We start from the raw sequence: 21,219 nt of genomic DNA on the forward strand, positions 1-21,219 counted from the left end.
ATGGAAAGAGAAAATTTTCCCTTTTTACTAAAGAGATGTTCATGTTGATGCTGCTACAAGTGACCTCTGTTCAACAACAACGAAAAACAAAGTACACAAACTGAGCTTCGACTATTTTCAATTTAACTTTTAATTACAAGTTTTAATCTTTAATCATTCTTCCATCCATTAACGAACTCAAGTTTATAAAAAGAAAATTATGTAATAAATTTGCAAAATTCAATAAAATTTCGTATTAATGTAACAGTACTACGAACCGTTTCACGCTATATAATTTAATGGCTTAATAAAAATATTTTAACATAACACTTTGGATGGGTTTTAATCATATTTTTTAAAATACATATTTTAATTACAAATTAGTTATTATACTTACAAAATTTATATTTTAGTTCTTACGTGAATATTTTAGTACATTTTCATTTTTATTGTTATTATAATATAAAGTTCAGCTTATTGCTTGCCTTTTCTAGTTGTAATTTTTCTCCATTTAAAATTCACGATTCTCGTTTTTTCAATGCAACTTAATATATTAATACAGTTTAATTTTAAAAAATTTTACTGTATAGGATTGTTATTATTACTTGAAAAAATGCTTTACGTTCACTTATCCGAACGTTGCATCCAAACAGGGCCTTAAGCTTCGGTTACGTGGTTGAATTGAGATCGTGATCGAAACGCATCGAACCACCATGGGAGACGGCACTGCCACCACCGGCGGCAACCGGTCGAACAGCAATAGCAACAAGCCGGAGTGGCTTCAGCAGTATGATCTGATAGGGAAGATCGGAGAAGGCACGTACGGTCTCGTCTTCCTCGCTCGAATCAAGTCTTCTACTAATCGCGGAAAATCCATCGCCATCAAGAAATTCAAACAATCTAAGGATGGTGACGGTGTCTCTCCCACCGCTATCCGTGAAATCATGGTACCTTTTTTTTTTTTTAATTTATCGTGAAATTTCTCTGTTTCGTTAATTGCAGTTACGGAAGTTATTCGCTGAAAGTATTGGAGTTTTTACTTTATTTTATTTTGAATTTTCCAAGGAATTGAGGTTTTTTTTATTTCCTTTTTAAGCATTGGATGGTGAATAAGGTAAAACGCTAATATACTTGTTATTTGTAGTTTGAAAATAGCGTCGTTATATTTCTTAATAATCTTTTTTTAATTTGTAAACTAAGCATTAAATAAAACCGTGCATGAATTATCTTAAACACAAAATATGTTTAACACTTTATTTGTAAATAATTAGGAAGATTTGTAGGAATAAATAGTACCAAAGATTTAGAATTGTTCGTTTGGAAACCTTGTGCTAGAGGAGGTTTTATTTTTAATTTCTTTTTTTTGGTGCTTTAGATTGATTTTCAGTTAATTTCATTCGATGCTGCAGTTACTCAGGGAGATAGCGCACGATAACGTTGTGAAACTTGTGAATGTCCACATCAATCATGCAGACATGTCTCTGTATCTAGCTTTTGATTATGCAGAACATGATCTTTATGTGAGTATATGATTGTATAACTGTTAATTTGGCATTTTATTTAGGCACTTGAGTTGAAGTTGTGATTTTCTTTTGTAATTTATCAAAATGTTTCCAGTGAAAAAGTGTACTTTCTGATATCTGAATTTTTTTGTGTTTTTGCTTTTTAATATTGGATTTTAACATTCCCATGTGGCGAGGTTAGGTTTGTTGTTGTTGTGGCATCTTCTCTTATATAATTATCATGGTCTCTGCAATTGATTTTATGCAGTTGTAAAAATGTTACTCTTCTGTATCTTACAAAATTTTGTGAATTTTCCATGGGAACTGGGAAGATGGATATGTAGGTAGCAAGGATTTACTTGTTCTAGTTAGTTGAGTTTAAAGATTGCAATCTCGAATGGCAGGAAATAATAAGACATCACAGGGACAAAGTCAGCCAACCCATAAACCAGTATACTGTTAAATCGTTACTCTGGCAGCTGCTCAATGGACTAAACTATCTGCACAGGTGAGTCTTTTTTATTGTGAAATTGGCAATAATGGTTTCTTTTCTTTCTTGTGTTTATATGTTGACTTATTTTATTATATTTTTCCTGTAGTAATTGGATAATACATAGAGATTTAAAGCCGTCAAATATATTGGTACGATTTTGGCCACCTTATCACTGTATGATTAGGTTCTTTTACTGCTATAAGTTGACATTTGGGTTCAAATTTATTTGTTCACTTTTGATTAGTGATGAACTTTCAATGAACAGGCTATGGGTGATGGGGAGGAACATGGGGTTGTTAAAATTGCTGACTTTGGACTTGCAAGGATTTATCAGGCCCCTTTGAAGCCATTATCTGAAAATGGGGTATGGACACCTTTTCTGTGGTCATCGACCTGTGTTGTGTATATCATCTGTTTATTTGAGAAATCTTCTTGTGTGTTCTTTAAATAAGTTATTCTTATTATATAAGATGCTAAAATCTGAACAAGCATAGTACTGACAGTAGGAGTGGATTAAAGGCTGGCACTAACTCAGCTTTCTGCTATAAGCTGAGTAATGGATACTGTTTGTTTCAAGTTTAGTGTATTGATCTCTGTCAAGTCTTCTGGCAGCCTCATGTTCTTTTGATTCTGCACACGTTGGGTGCTTAAACGTGCACTGCCTGTTATCATCTATAACCTTCCGTCAGCTGTGCACATGTATCACATTTTAGCTTTTCATATGTTGATGGTTCAGATTCCTGTATTTATGATATATGAACTTGCAGGTAGTTGTAACCATTTGGTATCGTGCACCTGAGCTGCTTCTTGGAGCAAAACATTATACCAGTGCTGTTGGTATCCTTTAATTTAAGTTATAGATATTGAAAGATTTGCCAGTCAAATAATTGCAACTGTGCCAGTGAAAAAAAAAGTTGATGGTTAACTTCAGGGTTATACATGTGTGAAGTTATTAATATTTCATGGGTATTTCTTGAGTCTTTTAACCTATATACCGACAAGATGCTTGGTACTTTTGCTGCTGTTGCTAATTTGACTTGAGGTTGTTTCTTGAATAAGTTATTGCTGTCAACGAATCTATGTCAAAGTATTGAGGGTCTACAAGAAATGTTGGCCTGGTATAACTGAATTTTGAAAATTTGAATCTATCCATGTGGATGTTGGGGAGTGTGGTACTCACAATCCATAGATAGGCTTATCAACCTTGTATAATAAATAAATGTGTTTGTATGATCTAATTTGAAAATTGGTCCGATTATGTTTTCTTAAATAGACACTTAGACATGTGGGCTGTGGGCTGCATTTTTGCTGAGTTGTTGACCTTGAAGCCACTATTTCAAGGTGCAGAAGTCAAAGCTACACCAAATCCCTTTCAGGTACTTGATAGTTGATATTATAACTTACAGCTTTCTGATTAGTTGAATTAGTACACCTTGTCATTCTGGATTAAAAATCCTTGTTCCATGTGCAGCTCGATCAACTTGACAAGATATTCAAGGTTTTAGGTAATTTATTTGCTTACATTTTTTCTTTCTCCCTACTGGGGGGTGTTCATTCTTTTGATGATATTCCAGACCTACATCAGTGGACATTGTTACTGTGCCAGGCCATCCAACATTAGAAAAGTGGCCTTCCTTAGCAAATCTTCCCCATTGGCAACAAGATACGCAACATATACAGGGACACAAATAGTAAGATCATTATTTAATGTATTTATACGAAAAAACGCAGATAGACTTATTTTCATATGGTGTGAATCCTTTGTTTTCTCATTTTCTTGCCTGGTCTTCGAGATAATTTTTTTTATTAAATTGATGGATCTGTTCTGCTGCTGTTTGCAAACAGTGAGAACGCCAGCCTCTATAATGTTGTACACCTATCTCCAAAAAGTCCTGCATATGACCTCTTGTCAAAGATGCTTGAGTAAGTTTTTCCTTCTAAGCTTCTGAGAGAGATTTTGCTATGCCTGTACAAAAGGACGTTGTATTTTTCTTTCATGATGCTAAATTGACCATTGGGTGGAGTGGAACACCATTTAAAATTGAACCAAAAATGGCTCAGAATTAGTAATGGGCCAGGCATGGAAACTACCTGGTTAATAGGGCAATTTGGTCATTTTAAAATTTTACCAAGGGCATTTTAGTCTATATACATAATATAGAAAATATAGAAAATTCAAAAAAATTATTCTAACAAATTTTTAACCTAAAAATAATTTTTCTATATTTTAAAAATATTTTTACTAATTTAAAAGAATTTTCAACCTATTTCTTGCATTTTTAATTTTTTTTGTAATTACACATACATTACCTCTTCAGAATAATTAAAATTATAAATAATTATTCTAATATATTTTTCAACTCACAAATATTTATTAATTTTTCTAACATATGTGATAATTTGTATTTACTATTCCCGAAATTTAATAAAAATTTTCATACAACAGAACAAGTTATTTAATATCATTTGAGTGACATTAATTTCATTAGAATATATTTAAAAAAAATTCTATAATTTAAATCAGTAGAACTGGATTTGCGGTTCTTTAGAAGCATGAAAGAGCGTTACAATTCCTGCCTGATTTGGCATACCATATAGGGGTAGAATGGAGTAGTTGTTTAATTTTCTTAATGCCAAACACGTTGATAGGAAAAATTATTCTATCCTCATTCCCATTACAGTCATTGTTTCTAGCTAACCAAATGTGAACTTATTTCAGTTTTGTCACATGTGGCATTCAATTTGTAAATATTTCATATAGCTTTTGTGAATATGTGAATGTAATGTCTTTCTGTCTTCATGAAAACCCCCTCTCTCTGCCTTATCTTTTCTTGTTTTGCAATAAAATGGATTGTGTATTATGGGCAGATATGATCCACGAAAGCGCATAACAGCAGCACAAGCTTTAGAGCATGAGTAAGACTCCCTTTATTGTCCTTTGTTCTTCCATGAAAATCTACATGACTAGTGACTGAGAAGTATGATTTAACATTTCATTGGTTGATGGCTTCTGTCTCTTTGAATCTTGACAAGATTTCACCTTTTTTCCGTTTATGTTTTCTTTTCTTGATATGGCATGCTTATGAAGGTTTATTGAATGATTTGGATCTCGACTTTCTATCTTGTGTTCAATATAATTATAATCAGAAGTTGCTATAGTTATGTTGGTGGGCACAGATTGTTGTAGTCTTCGTCAAAACAAGTCGAGAAGCTTTTCTTAAACTCATTTACTTAAAGAAAAAAATGTTGTGTTAAAATGAGAATGTTAAGGTGAATGAGTGAACACACAAGAAAAAATAAGATAAGAAATTATCATATGAGTGATAATATTGAAGTAGTACTTATAGTGAAAAAAATTACTAAAACCATTTAAGATGGTTTGATCATGTATAGAGAAGACTATTGAAAGCACTAATAGAGTGGATGACACTATTGGTCTGGTAAAAAGAGGTCGAGGAAGACTCAGAAGAACCTTAAAAGAAGTTATTAAAAGATATTTATTAGTTAATAATATTTCTGATAGTTTTGTTTTTGACCAAGCTCAATGGCCTCGTTGCCTTGATGTTCTGTCAATTCCTCTAAGAGTACTATTAGTTATGTTAGCTATTCCATGTCATGTGGATGACACTATTGGTCTGGTAAAAAGAGGTCGAGGAAGACTCAGAAGAACCTTAAAAGAAGTTATTAAAAGATATTTATTAGTTAATAATATTTCTGATAGTTTTGTTTTTGACCAAGCTCAATGGCCTCGTTGCCTTGATGTTCTGTCAATTCCTCTAAGAGTACTATTAGTTATGTTAGCTATTCCATGTCATGTGTTCATAGAGTTAGTTTGTTGATTGTTTCATAATTGCTTGTGGCTTGCTGTCTTCATTTTATCATACAAACTAAAGAGTGAGATCTTGAAAACATGGGAGATTTGAAGTTGATGCAATTTTACTTCATCAATATGACTTGACTTGGATGTATGGTAGAGAAAGCTAAAGATAGGGTGTTGCTTTCGATGCAAAGATTCTTCAGTTATGTTGATGGATTTGCACGTGACTTTTGATGGAAAGACACCTTTTTGTAATATATAATTATATATGTGTATCTTTATTTGTTATATAATTAGTTCCTTTGTATCTTTCAGCTATTATCTTTTCACTTAAACATCCTTATGCTTTGCTTGCCAGGTATTTCAAAATTGAACCACTACCTGGGCGGAAGTAAGGCCTTTTTCTTCCTCATTGCGTTATTTTGGTTTGGTCTTTTCCCTAAACTTTGATTGTGGAAAGCCTTTTGCTTCCACCGTTGAGTATTTTTCATTGCTCTAAAAATTTGTTTTGGAAGATTTATAGATAAACAATATTCACATAGTTCTTTTCATAAGTAGTAGTCTTCATTAAGTTAAGCTTGTGTTCCAAAATCAATTTTATTCAATTAAACATGTCTGTGACATTAATGTTCAGTGCACTTGTACCCTGCCAACCTGGAGAGACATTTGTGAGTTATCCCACACGTCCAGTGGACACAACAACTGATTTTGAAGGGACAACTAACATGCAACCTTCACAGCCGGTATGCATAGATAACTGAAAATCCTCTTGAAAAACTATGTCACTTAATTTATCAGTAAGCCATCTTAATATCGTAGTCTCATCGGTTTAGAATTCTCATTGAGTGGGGCATATCAGAAATACAGGATATGATTCAAATTTGTCCTTAGATCTTCTTTTTATGGACTATATTTATATTATCTGAGTTATACTCAGTAGTTTTGCAACATTGTGCAAAGAAGTCATGAACATTTTCATGATTTTGCTATTTTTAATAGGACTGAAGTCACTTAACTGTGTTATGCTGAGTGGTTTCTCTTAATGGATACTCTGATTACTTTCTGAAATTTAATTTGCCTTTTCCTTTTCCCCTGAAAAATATACCCATTTGTGGTTATTGGTAAATATTAGTTTTGTATTTACATGCTTCCATAGCACAAGCATATACACACAAACATTCTCCGCTTCATACTTTTGAATGTATATATTTCTTAATCTTGAGGTAGGTTACATCTGGAGCTGCAGTTTCGGGGAGCATGCCTGGTGGTCATGCATCGAATAGATCTGTTCCTCGGCCAATGAATGTTGTTGGCATGCAAAGAGTACCTCATCAGGCAATGCAAGCTTATAATCTCACATCTCAGGCAGGGATGGGTGGTGGAATGAATCCCAGTGGTATCCCAGTGCAACGAGGTGTTCCACAGGCACATCAGCAACAGGTTTAGTGTTTTTTTGGGAAAAGGAAGCATGGGTTTAGTTTTTGTCCTTTCTCTAAGGTGGATGTAATATTCTTGTTTTCTTTTTGAACAGTTGAGAAGAAAAGATCAAATGGGGATGCCAGGATATCCTCCACAGCAGAAGTCAAGACGTATATAAGGTAAATGCCTTTGTTTCACCAAGTATTTAGTGGCAATGGTGGTGGCTGTCATAGAGACAAACTTGAACTGCATTGATCTGAAAAATCAGGAGTGTCACTGCTTTTCTCATGTTGTGTGAGCAATTTGAAGGTGCAATTGGGATTCGTGAGATTTCTATGTTAAGTTTTGACTTAAACATGGCATTCTTATATTCTCGTACTAAGGTTCTTGCAAATTATTTAACAAACTCCAAATCGGTTATCACTTGATTAACCTCTTTAAATAGTCTCTCGTCATATGTGGGTTGTGGCAGACATCAAATTGGTATAATTTAACGAAATTTATCCTCCATTGTTCAACCTATTAGCATATTTGAACTAGTAGTTGGTTGACTCTTCTATATTTGCGATAAAGCTGAAATACCATGTCCCATGGTTAGGTTCTGCTGGTAGAGATAAAGTGAAGATAGATTTGGAGTCAACACTAGGGAACTTGGGCTTATTCCAGACAAGTCATGACTCCCAAGTTCAGATGGTTTGCCTTGTGCTTGCGGACCTCACTGTTTCTATTTCTGTCAAAGGTTTATTGCGTTGGGCGCTGGAAATTGGATGCTATGCATGCTATGTTTTGCTGGGACACCAGTGGAGCCCTTGGAAGGGAATAAAAATAGGAATGGGTGAACTACTGGAGGCACTTATATATATCACGTTTTACCTGTACGGTTTTCTTGTATTCTCACAACTGTTAGGCTGTATAAAATGTTAGACAGAGTAGGTTTTTCTCCAAAATTAAACTTTTAGTGATTAAACTGATAATTTGTAGCTATGTTGTACACGTTGTGGAATAATGCATAACTTAGTGGAAGATAGTTACACGTCACTCGTATGAATGAGGTGATCATTATCTTTTTCCATCTTGATTTTGTTGTATTCTGTCGGATTAATTTGGAGTATAGACTATTTATTGGGAACATAGTGGTATATATGTAATCGTTAAAAGCCTTCTGTCCGAAACATGTGAGTTTATATTTTTGACGATCAGTTATACTTAACAAATAACACTTTTTAAAAAATTCTCTAAAAAAAAATTATAAAAAACAAATGCTTTTTTAAAACAAGTAAATCGAAATAGGCAGGTAGAGGAGCAGTATACAGGTATGGAAAACAGTTTGTGGCAAATTAACTGGCAAATTTCGTTTCTTGAACGTAGAGATGTCTCCGGGGGTACTTCCCTCCTTTCTTTCATTCTGGTTTTTTAAGGGTCTCATATTACAAAGAATTTGGTTTATGAGTCAACGACAAGAAGTACTTGGGAGTACTTCTGCTGGGTAATAATATCCACGTATCTTACCTACCTGGCCGATTCTGTCACGGATGAATTGAAGGTAAATCCTATTTATTAAAATATGGTGAATCCTAATGTTAATTATGGTGTTCGTGTTTTTTAACTTTTCAACTACACTTTTTTGTCTGGCATTGAAAACGAAACCTTTCCTCGTTAGCAATCTTTATTTTACAGTCCACACAAAAGGCAATCTTGATTTATATGCAAAAAACTAAGAAAGAATGCCTAAAGCCCCATACACATTGAGCAGTTGCATTAAGAAAAGCAAATATTATATTCCAAATCATCACAATGAAAGGGTAAGCTAAAACAAGGGCCCATGATGTTTGTAACCTACTTTACAAAAATGTGTTATTCTCGGTTCTATTCTGTTCAACAGGTTCTAACACATGATTACTTATTCATGGGGGCTAGAATTTAATAACCTGACATGCTCATAATTTTTCAGATTTTCCGAACAAAAGCTTCCAAGAGCCTTAAAAATGGGAGTGAGACCCTCTTGTAAGCAACTTGAAGCAACGTCATTAACATGATTGAAAACAACTTGGTGTCTCTTTTTCTGTTCAACCAGTTTTTCCCTTGAAGTTGCTAAATTGTCATCAGCTACACTTAGTAGTGGAATTTCACCAACTACAAAATCTTCCGAGGCTTTCATATTGATAAAAGAGAAACAATACTGTGAGTAGATGCCATTCTTCTTGCAGAAGGATTTAAGCCTGTACTGATAATCCTTTAAAAGGTATTGCACTCTAACTTTCAATGCTTGTTCCTCTTCCAGTTTCTCATATAAGTGGTGCAAACTTGAGGCAAAATTACTAATGGTTTTGGAGACTTCAATTTCTGAAATCTTGTCAATTTCATGGTACCAATTATTGCAAACCCTGAAAATAGGAGGAGCTTCTGTATCACTTGCTAAGAAAGGGCCAATAATACCATCTTCATTTTCTTCTGGTTCTTGGACAATGCATTTTAGAAGCCAATCATTCAAGTGTCTCACGAGGGCCTTCTGTGTGTTGATGAAGTTACTGAAGCACTTACCCCAATTCAAGATCATCCCTTCCAATCTCAGAGTAGCTTTTGAGGTGGACTTTTTCTTATAACCAGAATCTAATATATGTACATGACTTTTGGCCATTGTGATAGCTCGGAATTGTTTCTTGTGACATGTACTCATGACCTTCCACAATCTAATTAAACTATAAAAAAGATGCTGTGTAAGTATAATTTTAAAATGTCAGAACATAACATGGACATTTCAATGGAATCAGACATCTTCCCTACTATTGAAAATATTGTCTTTACATCAATCTGTTTTTATGTGAAAATCCAATTAAAAAATTATGTCAAGTATATAGATTAAATTTATAATTTAACCAATAAAAGAACGGGAGGTAAGTAGCATACCCTTCAATCAATTTGTTTACTTCAGGAAGCAGCTTATTATCTCTTAGCTCATTTATCTCTCTTGATATTGAACTGATTGATGCAACAGATACATTTATTTCTGAATGTAAAAGTTTGATAGAAGCAAGAGTTTCATCAATCCTATCTGACTCAGAACCTCTACTATCCAATTCTTTTAGCCTCTTGTACTTCTTATCATAGGGAATTCGAAGTTTTTCTTCACCCTGTCATTAAAAGAAAAGTCTAACACAAAGTTTGCAAACTATCAGAAAAAAGGCATATATGTGATAAATAAGTAATTGCTTACCATTACTTCTTGATAAAGTTTCTTTTCCCACACATAAAGCTTCTCCAAAGTACTCGAAAGATCACAACAAACATGCTCTTGATTGTTTCGCATGTCAGCATTGGACAACAGCCTTGCTCTAGAAGATGGAAGGCCTAAAATGTATGAAGGGCACAAACATGTTTGTAGTGAAGGGTTTATGAACCCCAGGACACAAGAAGCAAAGGCTGAAAAGAAATAATGTGAACCATGATAAAGTCCTTTCTCACCCATCTATTTGTTTTCTTTTTCAACTTCATATTTGGTTCAAACTATAATGTAAATCATGATCAAGTTCTTGTTCGTTCCATGTGTGATAATGTAATGTATAAGAAACGTAAGATCATTAGATTCCATTAACACTTTCTATTCTTTCTGTAAATCAATTTCAAATATTTAAAAAATAAGAAGAATCAAACATCATAGTAATATTTTAATTTATTGATCAATTCTCAGGCAACAAAAAGAGAAAATCCATCCATAATTACATGTTGAAAATATCATGTAAACACAAAAAGATCAGAGTTCCTACCCTTTAATTTGAAGCTTTTAGAAAGATGTGGCAGCTTGCCCACCTCAATAACTGATGAGAATTCTTTACCACTATCAAATAGATATTTGAATTCATTCCTTATATCCAATATTGCTTCCTTAAGACTCATTCTTCCAATACAGACTCCAAGTGATTCACAGCTCTCTGATGTTGTTTCTACTGCCTCAGACCATATGACTTCCGGCGCCTTAGACTCCAAGCTACACTTGATTTCTTTCTCAGCGGTTTTTCCCCTAACCTCAAGCTCTTTACATTTGGTTGACAGCACATCTTCATTAGCATTTAACTGTGGAACATTTCCACTACCTGAGTCATGCCTTATCCCACTTCCAATTTCCTTCTGGTTAAAATCTGACACAGTTAGACCTTGTTCACTTTCATCTTCTAAATCAGGAATGCCTTCTCTTTCTCTTATTTCTCTCACATCGCAATCGTGGTCATAAGGAACATCATAATTCATACTAAATGGATATAAGAAGTCCCATGTAGAGACTTGAGGTGGAGGAGGAGTAGATAAGACAGTAGTAGGATTATTTTGCTCAATTCCATGCTTTTGGGACACTTCATCATAACTAGGGGACACAGCTATTGGAAATACTTCGGTACCATGATGTGCATACCAATCATTGTTGTAGGGAAAAGACATTGGACCTTCAAAAGAGTTATGATTCATGTGCTGAGGAAACCAATGATCACCTTTTGCAGTTTCCCATCTTTTGCCAAATGACATTGGTTGACTATGCAAATGTTGTCCAAGATCATCACATGACATGTCCACATGAATGTGAGTATTGTCTTGATTGCCACGATGAGGATTGTTATAGGACAAATGAGACCATTCTTGATTTGAACTCTTATCTCTTGTCTTCCCTCTATTTTTTACATATGCTGCAGAATGGTGTTTACAAGTGTGCCATTTATCATGCACTTCTGGGGTATCATTAAGGCCTCTTGGCTCTTCCTCTTCACTTTGGGAGTGATTAAATAGCGAATGCAAATCAGAGTCAGAGTCAGAGGAGGGAAATCCCAAGTGGAAATTTTCTTCGCATGGATCAAAATCAGAAAGAGAAATTTGGGCACAGCAATCATCAAGGATCACCAACTCTTGTTCCACATATTTGTTGAGGGCATTGCCTAACTCCAAAAGGGATTCTAAGTACAACACAAAGGATGAAACTAAATCAAACCTACAATACTTAGCAGCTTTAATAAACTCCTTCCTCTCTTTACATAGACTCACTAATGCTGATGCATCAAACTTTGCCACTCCTTTACGCATATCGCCCAAGAGCTCAACAGAGCCAAGCAGTAACATAGAAACCTTAATCTGAGTCCTAAGTTAAACTTATATGCAAAACAAAAAACCTCCAAACAAAACAAAACAGCAAAGGGTTTCTCACGTGTCAAAAAGCAAATTATCACAAAGAGAGCAAGGTTTGTGAAAGGTAAGAAGAGAAAAAGGTCGGGAAATATCATATTCAAATCAATATATATTATGTGCATCTAGCCATTAAATGCACTGAGATAGTTGAGAATACTTGCAGATTCACACTTTCAAAAGGGTAGTATACTGAATGGAATTTGTATAGGGAAGACGAGACATGTATATTGTATGTATATAATTGACTTGACACGCAAGCATCAATGAAATTAGGCTCTCCAGAATCCTAGTATATCTTTATCCTTCTGTAGATCTGCATGTTTTTGTATTACTAAATCAATAGCTTGACTTTGTAGTTAGAGACTTTTTAGGGTTGAGTTGAGGCTAATCTTTCAAGTATTCTAAGCATGATTTTAGTTTTGAAATTTTAGAGTATAGAAAAGATTCGATCAAGAGATAAAATTGATTTTGATTATCTGTATGATTTGAAACGGATTAATCGTTAACTGCTAACAGCTAATATCTTGGTACCCCCCTAAAAACAAATTATGTAGTTCGAAGATGTCAATGTTGAAACTAAGTTTTGTTTAGTTATCATGAAAATTGTAAAAACTAGTGAAATTTTCATACACTATACATGTATTATTAAATTAAAATAATTTTTTTGAGTAAAAATTTAAAAAATATTGGATAACTAATTTTTCATTTAAATTATTTTTTAATTGAAAATAATACTATTAATATTAATAAAAAATATTCTATTATATCAAATAAGATTAAATTTAAAATATATTTTATTAAGAAAAATTAAATTGTATTCAATGCTCATATGGCTCAATGAAAAAAAAAATCCTAAAAACACTTTCATCTATGATATCTCTTAAAAACATTCTGTATCAAGAAAGAGGACTCAAATTTAATATATAACTAGTCAATTTTTGTGCATGGGTATTATACTAAACTAAAAAATTAACGATATATTTCATAAATATTTAAAATTTTATAAATAAAAATATATTTACTATTAACAATAAATATTCTATTATACTAAATAAAATTAAAATAAAAAGAAAGGTTTTTAAAATAAAAAAGTATTAAGAAAAAATAAAAATTCAAAGTAAGGTTGAATTCAAAGACTCTGTTTTATCTTTACTAATATGATGTGTAAAATTTAAAAATAGAAATAAAATTAAGATTTATTAATATTTCAATAATTTAAAATTTTAATATATATTTAAGGTATAATGATTTATTTAAAATAACATCTAAAAGCACTATTAGAGTGAGGACTCATATTTTACTACACTGCCAGATAAAAGTAGATTATGTTCATGAATTTAATTAAAATATAATAATATTGTAAAAGTTTTTATACTATCAAATCGGTATATTAATAAGAATAACTGACTTTTGTAACAATTAATTTATATGTATTGCATATTCTTATCAGTTGAAGATATAATATTTTTAAAACCAACAATTTATTAAAATTTAACTCTATATTTATTTAATATTTTAAATAAAATTAAATAAGGATGTACTTAAACAATTTAAATAAATTTTTTTTTTTTAAATACAAGCTATCTAACTCATTCATTCCTATATTGTAATGTGTTTTCTAGGTATCGTTATTATAGTAGATAGTAAATACATATAATTTTCTATACTAATTATTAATTTGAATCTTTATTATAAAATGACAACATTTTAAGAATTATTTTTATTTTTAATAAATTACATAGTTTTGCTTGTATTAAATATTTTATTTTATTTCATTATAATTTTTATTCCTTTTAAGACAGTTTCAAATTAAAGATATTTGTTAAGATAATATTTATTTTAGTATTATTGTAATCTCAACGGATTCTAGATTTAATTTGATTTTTACATTTTGAATTTTAATAGATCATATCAAGATGATCAGTCATGATTTTAATGATTTATTTTTTCATTTTTTAAAATTTCAAAGATTTATCCTTTTAAATTGTTTGTATTTAATATAATAAAATATTTATTATTAATAATAAAAATATTTGTAATCAACAATTTTTAATAAATTAAGTGTTTGTATTCCCTTTTAAGGTGGAGAGATTACCCAGGTGAGTATAGTCCCTTTCAGCAGTCTTCTGAATTGAACTCTTGTTAGGATATTTAAGTGACTCAACTGTTTATCAATTGTATCAACCTTCTTCATGATTTACAAACCTCTTTAATGGTTCAACTTATTATTTTCATAAATTTATTTAAATTAGAAATATTTTGCAATACATAAAAAACTTGCTTATATCACAAAAATATTTAGCAATCATTTTAGTGAATCATGCAAAGTTTAATTAGTTAAGAAATAAAATTTGAACATTAAAACTGTCTGTTTAATTTAGTTAACTCGATGAACAAAATTTTTCAAGTTAAAATCGATGATAAATATATAAATTGTCAATCAATTTTTATGGCTTCAAAGAACTTTTTTTTATGTCAATTTTCATTATAAATTATTTTTTTATAGACAAAACATATATTATTAGAGAGAGTTTAAGGAGAATTCAAAATTCATATGTACAGAAAAAAATTATTACTTACTTAGAAAAATAAAAAGCAGAAACATATACTTATGCAAAATTAAGATAGATGCAATTTTATGGGTTCAGATACTAACAAAATAGTTTTTCCCTTACTAATAAGTGATAATCATCTCTAGGACTTTAAATTAATAAAATTTAAGACTTCTCTCATCCAAAACACCATTGAAAAATACTATTTTATTTTTATGTAACCACAAAGATCACAATGTATTTATCCAAACAATTAATAAATATATTTTTTTTTTACTACAATCAATATCAACCCAAAAAAGTAAGTGAGTCAATAAATTTAAAGACAAAACCAGTGAGAATTCAAGCCAATAAGTAATAAAATATTAAATTTAAAATAAAATTGAACACATTTAAAATAAATGAGTTAAAAATTCCTCCAAATTATGATAGAAAAAACAAACTATATACAATCAATTAATAAACTTTTACAAAGATGTGCGACGGCTAAAAAAATACTCAACAATTTATTAATTAGTCCATAAATACTAAACTAGAATTAAGTTCACACTCAAAAGGTCTTACAACACTTTACAAAGTGAATAAAGGTGTTAGAAATATCTGTTAATGTGGTTTAATAAGTTTAAAAATTTGTTAATAATACACTCATTTTAATATAATTTTAATTATTTATTAAAAATATAAAAATGATGTTTCACACTTTTAATTTAATAATTATTTCTTATATTTTTGTAAATTTTAATTAATATTTTAGAATATGTTAAAAATATTTTCTTAACACTTAATCTGCTCTGGTCGACCAATCTTTTGAAATTAAAAAAATAATTTATTAAATGCAATCAATAAATTTGATGACTGCATCAATGCACCATTTTTGAACTCCACCAAATTTGAATCCATGAATTGTATTTATATTGTTATGGTTATTGCCACGATGAGGAAAAAAAATGAATTGCAACCTTGGTCTTAGGATAGCAATGCTTGCTCACTCTAAATATTTGTTTGATTAGAGGAAACTATAAGAAGAGTAAGGCTTGTTTGATTTTATTTTAATTTTTAGTTTTTAAAAATTATATTTTAAAGTAATTTTATAAAATTATCTTTAAAAAGAAAATGAAAATAAAACATGTTTAATAGTTTAATTTTTAAAACTGTTTTTAAGATAAAAAAAATAAGAAAATGTTTTATATATAAGCTAAAATTAATCATAGCCTATAAAGCAACTAAAAAGAAGCTCTTACTGCATGTGTGTGTACTTAATCCGATACGAACATTCAATCTCATATACTAATTTTGTGCTATAGATTTTATATTATCGTTTTCAAATACATTTATCTCATCATTTTCAAATACAAAGTTCATTGTAAAATATATTTAAAAAAGTAGAAAAAGAAGAATAATCAAACTTGAGTTTTTTTTTTAAAATATATTAGTGTTTGTTTTGAGTAAAAATTTAAATAAAAAAAATTTTTAAAAAGAAAAAAATATGAGTGTTTATCAAATTTATGTCATAATTTATATTTTTTGACCATTCTCATAAAATGATTGATCTAACATTTCATTAATAAAAACAGAATTATCCTTGTCTTCAAAATTTTGGAAAGAGACATGAAAAATTAAGAAAAAAAAACACTTTAAGAGTTATTCTAATTTTTAGTTTTAAAAAATAAAAGTAAAAAAATTATTTTTTAAAAATTATTTTTTAAAAATTATTTTTAAAACTTAAATTAACAAATAATTTTTTTAATTTAAAAAATAGAAAATTATATTTAAAAAGGAAAAATAAACCACCCTTGGTTTCCAGAATTAAGATTTGATATTTTTAAAAATTATTAACCATTTTCAAAAAATAAGTTTTCGAAATTAGAATTTTACACTTTCTAGAATTATTCTGAAAGTGTAAACTTTAATTCTAAAATTATTTTGAAAAATTTAATTATTTTAAAAATAATTTATAAAAATATAATTTCAAAAACTGATCTTAAAATATATTTTTATTATTTTAAAGGGAAAAATTACAAATTTTTTTAACATGAGGACGAATTAACAATGAATTTATCTAGATTCTTCTGGGTGGTGCAGAATAGTCCAGAAGGTTTTGGAATGTTCTAAAACTTTTGCAAACCAATCAGCAAGACAGTAACCGCCATGACCCCTTTTCTTTTCTGGAACATACGAGATTGTCCCTTGATTTGATATTTATATACCTCTTGTGTCCCCAGACAGAACACGAAACAGAAGAAAGGGTCATCTGATAACAATTCACGTAACATTCTCTCTACCGTTCCAAACACCATCTAAGTTAGGAAGAGAAAATGTCACTGATCCCAAGTTTCTTCGGTAACAGAAGGACCAACGTTTTCGATCCTTTCTCTCTTGAAATATGGGAACCCTTCAAGGATCTTTCTCTTTCTGCTGAAAATTCAGGTTTTGTGAGCACACGGGTGGATTGGAAGGAGACCCCAGAAGAACACGTGTTGAAGGCTGATATTCCTGGGCTGAAGAAGGAGGAAGTGAAGGTGGAGATTGAAGATGACAAGGTTCTTCAGATTAGTGGAGAGAGGAACATTGAGAAAGAAGATAAGAATGATAAGTGGCATCGTGTTGAACGTAGTAGTGGCAAGTTCTTGAGGAAGTTCAGATTGCCACAGAATGTCAAAGTGGATCAAGTGAAGGCTTCTATGGAAAATGGGGTTCTCACTGTCACTATTCCTAAGGAAGAGATTAAGAAGCCTGATGTTAAGCCAATCCAAATCTCTGCTTGAATTGTACGGTGTTGTGCAGCTTGTGCTTGTAATTTGCGTGCTTTAATTTGCTTTGTTGTATTATAGAGCATCTTATTTGTGGTTTAAGATATCATCTATGTAAATTGTAAATGATAAAGCAAGTATTTGGTTTTCTGGTTGTGACATTCATGTGAATAAAGAAATCCTTGTCTTTAGAAAAATTTACTTTGTTTCAAGTGTTTGTCTGTATGTGATGTAGCCATGGAAGAGATCATGCAATGTGAGTTGTCGTAAGTAAATCGTGATCAACTTCTTTCTCTCCCATCTATTTGTTTTCTTTTTCACCTTCATATTTGGTTCAAACTATAATGTAAATCGTGATAAAGTTCTTGTTCATTCCATGTGTGATAATGTGTAGGAAACATCATCATCATCAGATTTCATTAATTAGCACTTTCTATTCTTCCTGTAAAGGAATTTCAAATATTTCAAAAAACGAGAAGAATCAAATACCATACTAATGTTTCAATTTATTGATCAATTCACTGGAAACAATAAGAGAAAAGAAAACTCATTCACAATAATATGTTGAATATTTCATGTAAACACAATAAGACCAGAGATCTTACGCCTTAATTTGGTGCTTTTAGAATGATGTGGAAGCTTGCCCACCTCAATAACTGATGAAAATTCCTTACCACTATCAAATAGATATTTGAATTCGTTCCTTATATCCAATATCACTTCCTCAACACTCATCCTTCCAATCCAGACTCCAAGTGATTCACAGCTCTGTGCAATTCTTGCAGCTTCAATACATAGACTCGCTAATGCTGATGAGTCAAACTTTGCCACTCCTTTAACCATATCGCGCAAGTGCCCAACAAAGCCCAGCAGTAACAAAGAAACCTTAATTTGAATCCTAAGTTATACTTATGTGCATAAAAATAAAACTCCAAATAAAACAGAACAACAAAGGGTTTCTCACGGGTAAAAAAGCACATTATCATGAAGAGAACAAGGTTTAAGAAAGGCAAGAAATGAAAAAAGGTGGAGAAAATCATATTCAGATGAGTGAGATAGTGGGGAAAACTTGCTGATACACACTTTCAAAAAAGGGTTGTTTGCTGAAGGGAATTTGTATAGGGAAAAAGAAACATGTATATTGTGTATGTATATATATAGTTGACAGGCTCCAGAATCCTAGTATATCTTCATCTATCTGCATGTTTTTCGATTAATCAAGATGCTTGACTTGGTAGTTAGAGACTTTTAAGGGTTGAGGCTGATTTTTAAGGATGAATTTTCAGAGTATAGAAAAGATTTCATTAAAAGAGATAAAATTGATTTTGATTATCTGTGACTTAAAACGTATGAATCTTTAACCGTTGGCAGCAAATATCTTGGCAGTGGCACCAACCTAAAATAGTTCATGTTGTGCACGGATCAAACAAATTAGGGGTTTGAAGATGTCAATATTGAAACAAAATTTTGTGCCGTTATCATAAGAAGTATATAAACATGAAATTCTCGTATATATATATATATATATATATATATATATATATATATATATATATATTATTAAATATAAATATTTTTTTTAGTAAATATTTTAAATATGCTGTATAAATGTTTCTAAATATTTTTTAAAATTAAAAATAATATTTTTTTATTATAATAATTAGCATTCTAATATACTAGATAGAACTGAACTAAAAATAAATATTTTTAAAATTAAGAAAAAATATGAAAAAAAATTCAAAATAAGGTTGAATTCAAAAATTCTTTTTATCTTTACTAATTCGATATATTAAAATTTTAAAATTAAATTGAAAATAAGGTTAATTAATATTATAATAATCTTTAAATTCAATTTATGTAAAATAACTTATCTTCAAGGAAAAATCACGACACGTAATGAGAAGAATCTAACTTTTGAAAAAATATTTTGATTTAAGATAATTTTTAAAAATGAGTTAAAGAATGAGAATTCATATTCAATATATAGTTTATGGATTTAATTAAAATACACCCATAATGTATCATTTTTATATTATTATTTAATTATGAATTTTAAAAAATACTTTTAAATTAAACATCTTAATACACATACAGGTTAGAGAAAAGTTGATTATATTTATGAATTAACTAGCTAGTACAAGTTTTTAAAACCTAACTTGTAGTCCTGAATTTGAGTTCCAGTAAATGTAACTATGTCAAGTACAATTTGAATAGGAGGTACTTAGAGGGTTAAAAAATGATTGTTTCTATTGAAAGATTCATGCAGTTTAGACCAAAATTATAATATATTATATTACAAAAATTATTAACAACTATGCTAATTAATTTAAAGGTTATATGTACTATATTTTTAATTGATTAAACTTAGGGTATATTAAAATTAAACTTTATATTATTTAGTATTTTAAATAATATTAAATTCTAAGGAATTAATTAAATGATTAAAATAATAAAACAAGCTAGCTAACTCACTCATCCCTTTATTATAAATTTCAGTCATTATTTTTAAGATTTATTTTTATTTTTATTAATCACAGTTTTTTTATTGAACATTTGATTTCATTTTTTTTTATTTTTTGCTATTATTTTTTATAATATTTTATTCCTTTTAAATACATTATTTTAAATTAAAGATATTTTTAACTAAACTATATTTTAACATTATAGTAATGGTAATTAATCTTAGATTTAATTTAATTTTTAAATCTTCTATTTTAATATACCATATCAAGATGATACGTCATATTTTTAATATATTTTTTTCAATGTTAAAATCTAATTCATTTATTTCATTTTTATTTACTATAATGAAATATTCATTGTCATTAATAAAAGCATATATGATCTACAATTTTTTCTATACACTAAGATATCCCTCAAGCAACAAGTAAAAATTATTTCTTTTCAAGGTGGAGAGATTTTAGAGGTGAGTATAGTATCTCTCAACAAAATCATTTTCATACACATGTCTATCAATTGTGCCAGCCTTTGTTGATAATCTACAGTACCCTTTATCAGTTTACCTTATTTTATTATAAATTTATTTAAATTAAAAATCTCTACATCCATGGAAAACTTGCTTATATCACAAAAATATTCAGCAATCATTTTCATGAATTATGCAAAGCTTAGTGAGCAAATGAATTTCACGAACATTTAAAAGCACTTAAATCACCGTGTGTTTATTAATTAATAGGCCGTTTGACAAAGCGATAACTCGCAAAAACAAAGTTTTTGAAGTTATAATCGATAGTGAATATAAATATCTCTTTTCTTCTTGCTGGAACACATAAAGATTTACGTGTTCTCATAATTAAAATGTGAAGATTATAGGTTTGATCTATACTCACTAAACAAGGCTAGAACCAACGCATTAGTGCACAACAATTCAGCTGCTATGATTAATGCGAGTGTTTCTCAACACCATATTTGAAAGTACCCCTCAATTCAAGCAGGTAGTGAAGTACTATGGTATTCATCATAGCAAATTATTTGTTGACAAAGAAAGATATAAGTTCTGACTTTGTTGTCAGGAAAAAAA

At 30.1% G+C, this 21,219-nt stretch overlaps 3 protein-coding genes across 8 annotated transcripts; 2 read left to right on the forward strand and 1 right to left on the reverse strand.

Annotated features, from left to right (window-relative positions):
* The first annotated feature begins 563 nt into the window (after positions 1 to 563).
* LOC113862859 (cyclin-dependent kinase E-1-like) lies at positions 564 to 9,206 on the forward strand. 6 transcript variants are annotated; one of them, XR_003504496.1, is made up of 17 exons: positions 614 to 926; positions 1,389 to 1,499; positions 1,886 to 1,989; positions 2,081 to 2,123; positions 2,240 to 2,338; positions 2,742 to 2,811; positions 3,256 to 3,350; positions 3,446 to 3,479; positions 3,581 to 3,665; positions 3,820 to 3,897; positions 4,843 to 4,890; positions 6,150 to 6,182; positions 6,426 to 6,534; positions 7,019 to 7,231; positions 7,323 to 7,389; positions 7,784 to 8,085; positions 9,162 to 9,206. XR_003504496.1 is itself a non-coding variant. In XM_027496133.1 (16 exons), the coding sequence occupies exons 1-15, from the start codon at positions 693 to 695 to the stop codon at positions 7,386 to 7,388; spliced, it is 1,422 nt and encodes a 473-aa protein (XP_027351934.1). In that variant the 5' UTR covers positions 564 to 692; the 3' UTR covers position 7,389; positions 7,809 to 8,377. The 6 variants fall into 6 exon arrangements, 4 of the variants coding, with proteins under 4 accessions (XP_027351934.1, XP_027351921.1, XP_027351942.1 ...); XM_027496133.1 differs by lacking the exon at positions 9,162 to 9,206 and having other exon boundaries at positions 564 to 926; positions 7,809 to 8,377; XM_027496120.1 differs by lacking the exon at positions 9,162 to 9,206 and having other exon boundaries at positions 7,784 to 8,226.
* An 805-nt stretch (positions 9,207 to 10,011) lies between these two features.
* On the reverse strand, positions 10,012 to 12,310 carry LOC113869121. The gene is made up of 4 exons (XM_027505284.1): positions 10,975 to 12,310; positions 10,425 to 10,558; positions 10,118 to 10,341; positions 10,012 to 10,021 (listed from the first exon to the last, which is right to left on the reverse strand). Exons 1-4 carry the CDS (start codon positions 12,308 to 12,310, stop codon positions 10,012 to 10,014), a joined length of 1,704 nt encoding a protein of 567 aa, XP_027361085.1.
* Positions 12,311 to 17,163: 4,853 nt separating this feature from the next.
* LOC113849141 (17.5 kDa class I heat shock protein-like) lies at positions 17,164 to 18,041 on the forward strand. The gene has a single exon (XM_027478818.1). The coding sequence runs from the start codon at positions 17,244 to 17,246 to the stop codon at positions 17,691 to 17,693; it is 450 nt and encodes a 149-aa protein (XP_027334619.1). The 5' UTR covers positions 17,164 to 17,243; the 3' UTR covers positions 17,694 to 18,041.
* Positions 18,042 to 21,219: the final 3,178 nt, after the last annotated feature.

This window comes from Abrus precatorius, unplaced genomic scaffold (assembly GCF_003935025.1).
Source record: "Abrus precatorius isolate BTA unplaced genomic scaffold, Abrus_2018 Scaffold10, whole genome shotgun sequence".
NCBI classification, from domain to species: domain Eukaryota; kingdom Viridiplantae; phylum Streptophyta; class Magnoliopsida; order Fabales; family Fabaceae; genus Abrus; species Abrus precatorius.

Excerpts from the sequence above, each read along its gene's own strand:
- LOC113862859 (XM_027496133.1), top strand. The coding sequence starts at position 693 with ATGGGAGACGGCACTGCCACCACCGGCGGCAACCGGTCGAACAGCAAT. Across the intron at positions 927-1,388 it reads CCGCTATCCGTGAAATCATG|TTACTCAGGGAGATAGCGCA; the intron begins GTACCTTTTTTT and ends TCGATGCTGCAG. Across the intron at positions 3,351-3,445 it reads CTACACCAAATCCCTTTCAG|CTCGATCAACTTGACAAGAT; the intron begins GTACTTGATAGT and ends TTCCATGTGCAG.
- LOC113869121 (XM_027505284.1), bottom strand. The coding sequence starts at position 12,310 with ATGTTACTGCTTGGCTCTGTTGAGCTCTTGGGCGATATGCGTAAAGGA. Across the intron at positions 10,559-10,974 it reads TAAAAGCTTCAAATTAAAGG|GCCTTCCATCTTCTAGAGCA; the intron begins GTAGGAACTCTG and ends CATACATTTTAG. Across the intron at positions 10,342-10,424 it reads AACTTTATCAAGAAGTAATG|GGTGAAGAAAAACTTCGAAT; the intron begins GTAAGCAATTAC and ends TTTTAATGACAG.
- LOC113849141 (XM_027478818.1), top strand. The coding sequence starts at position 17,244 with ATGTCACTGATCCCAAGTTTCTTCGGTAACAGAAGGACCAACGTTTTC.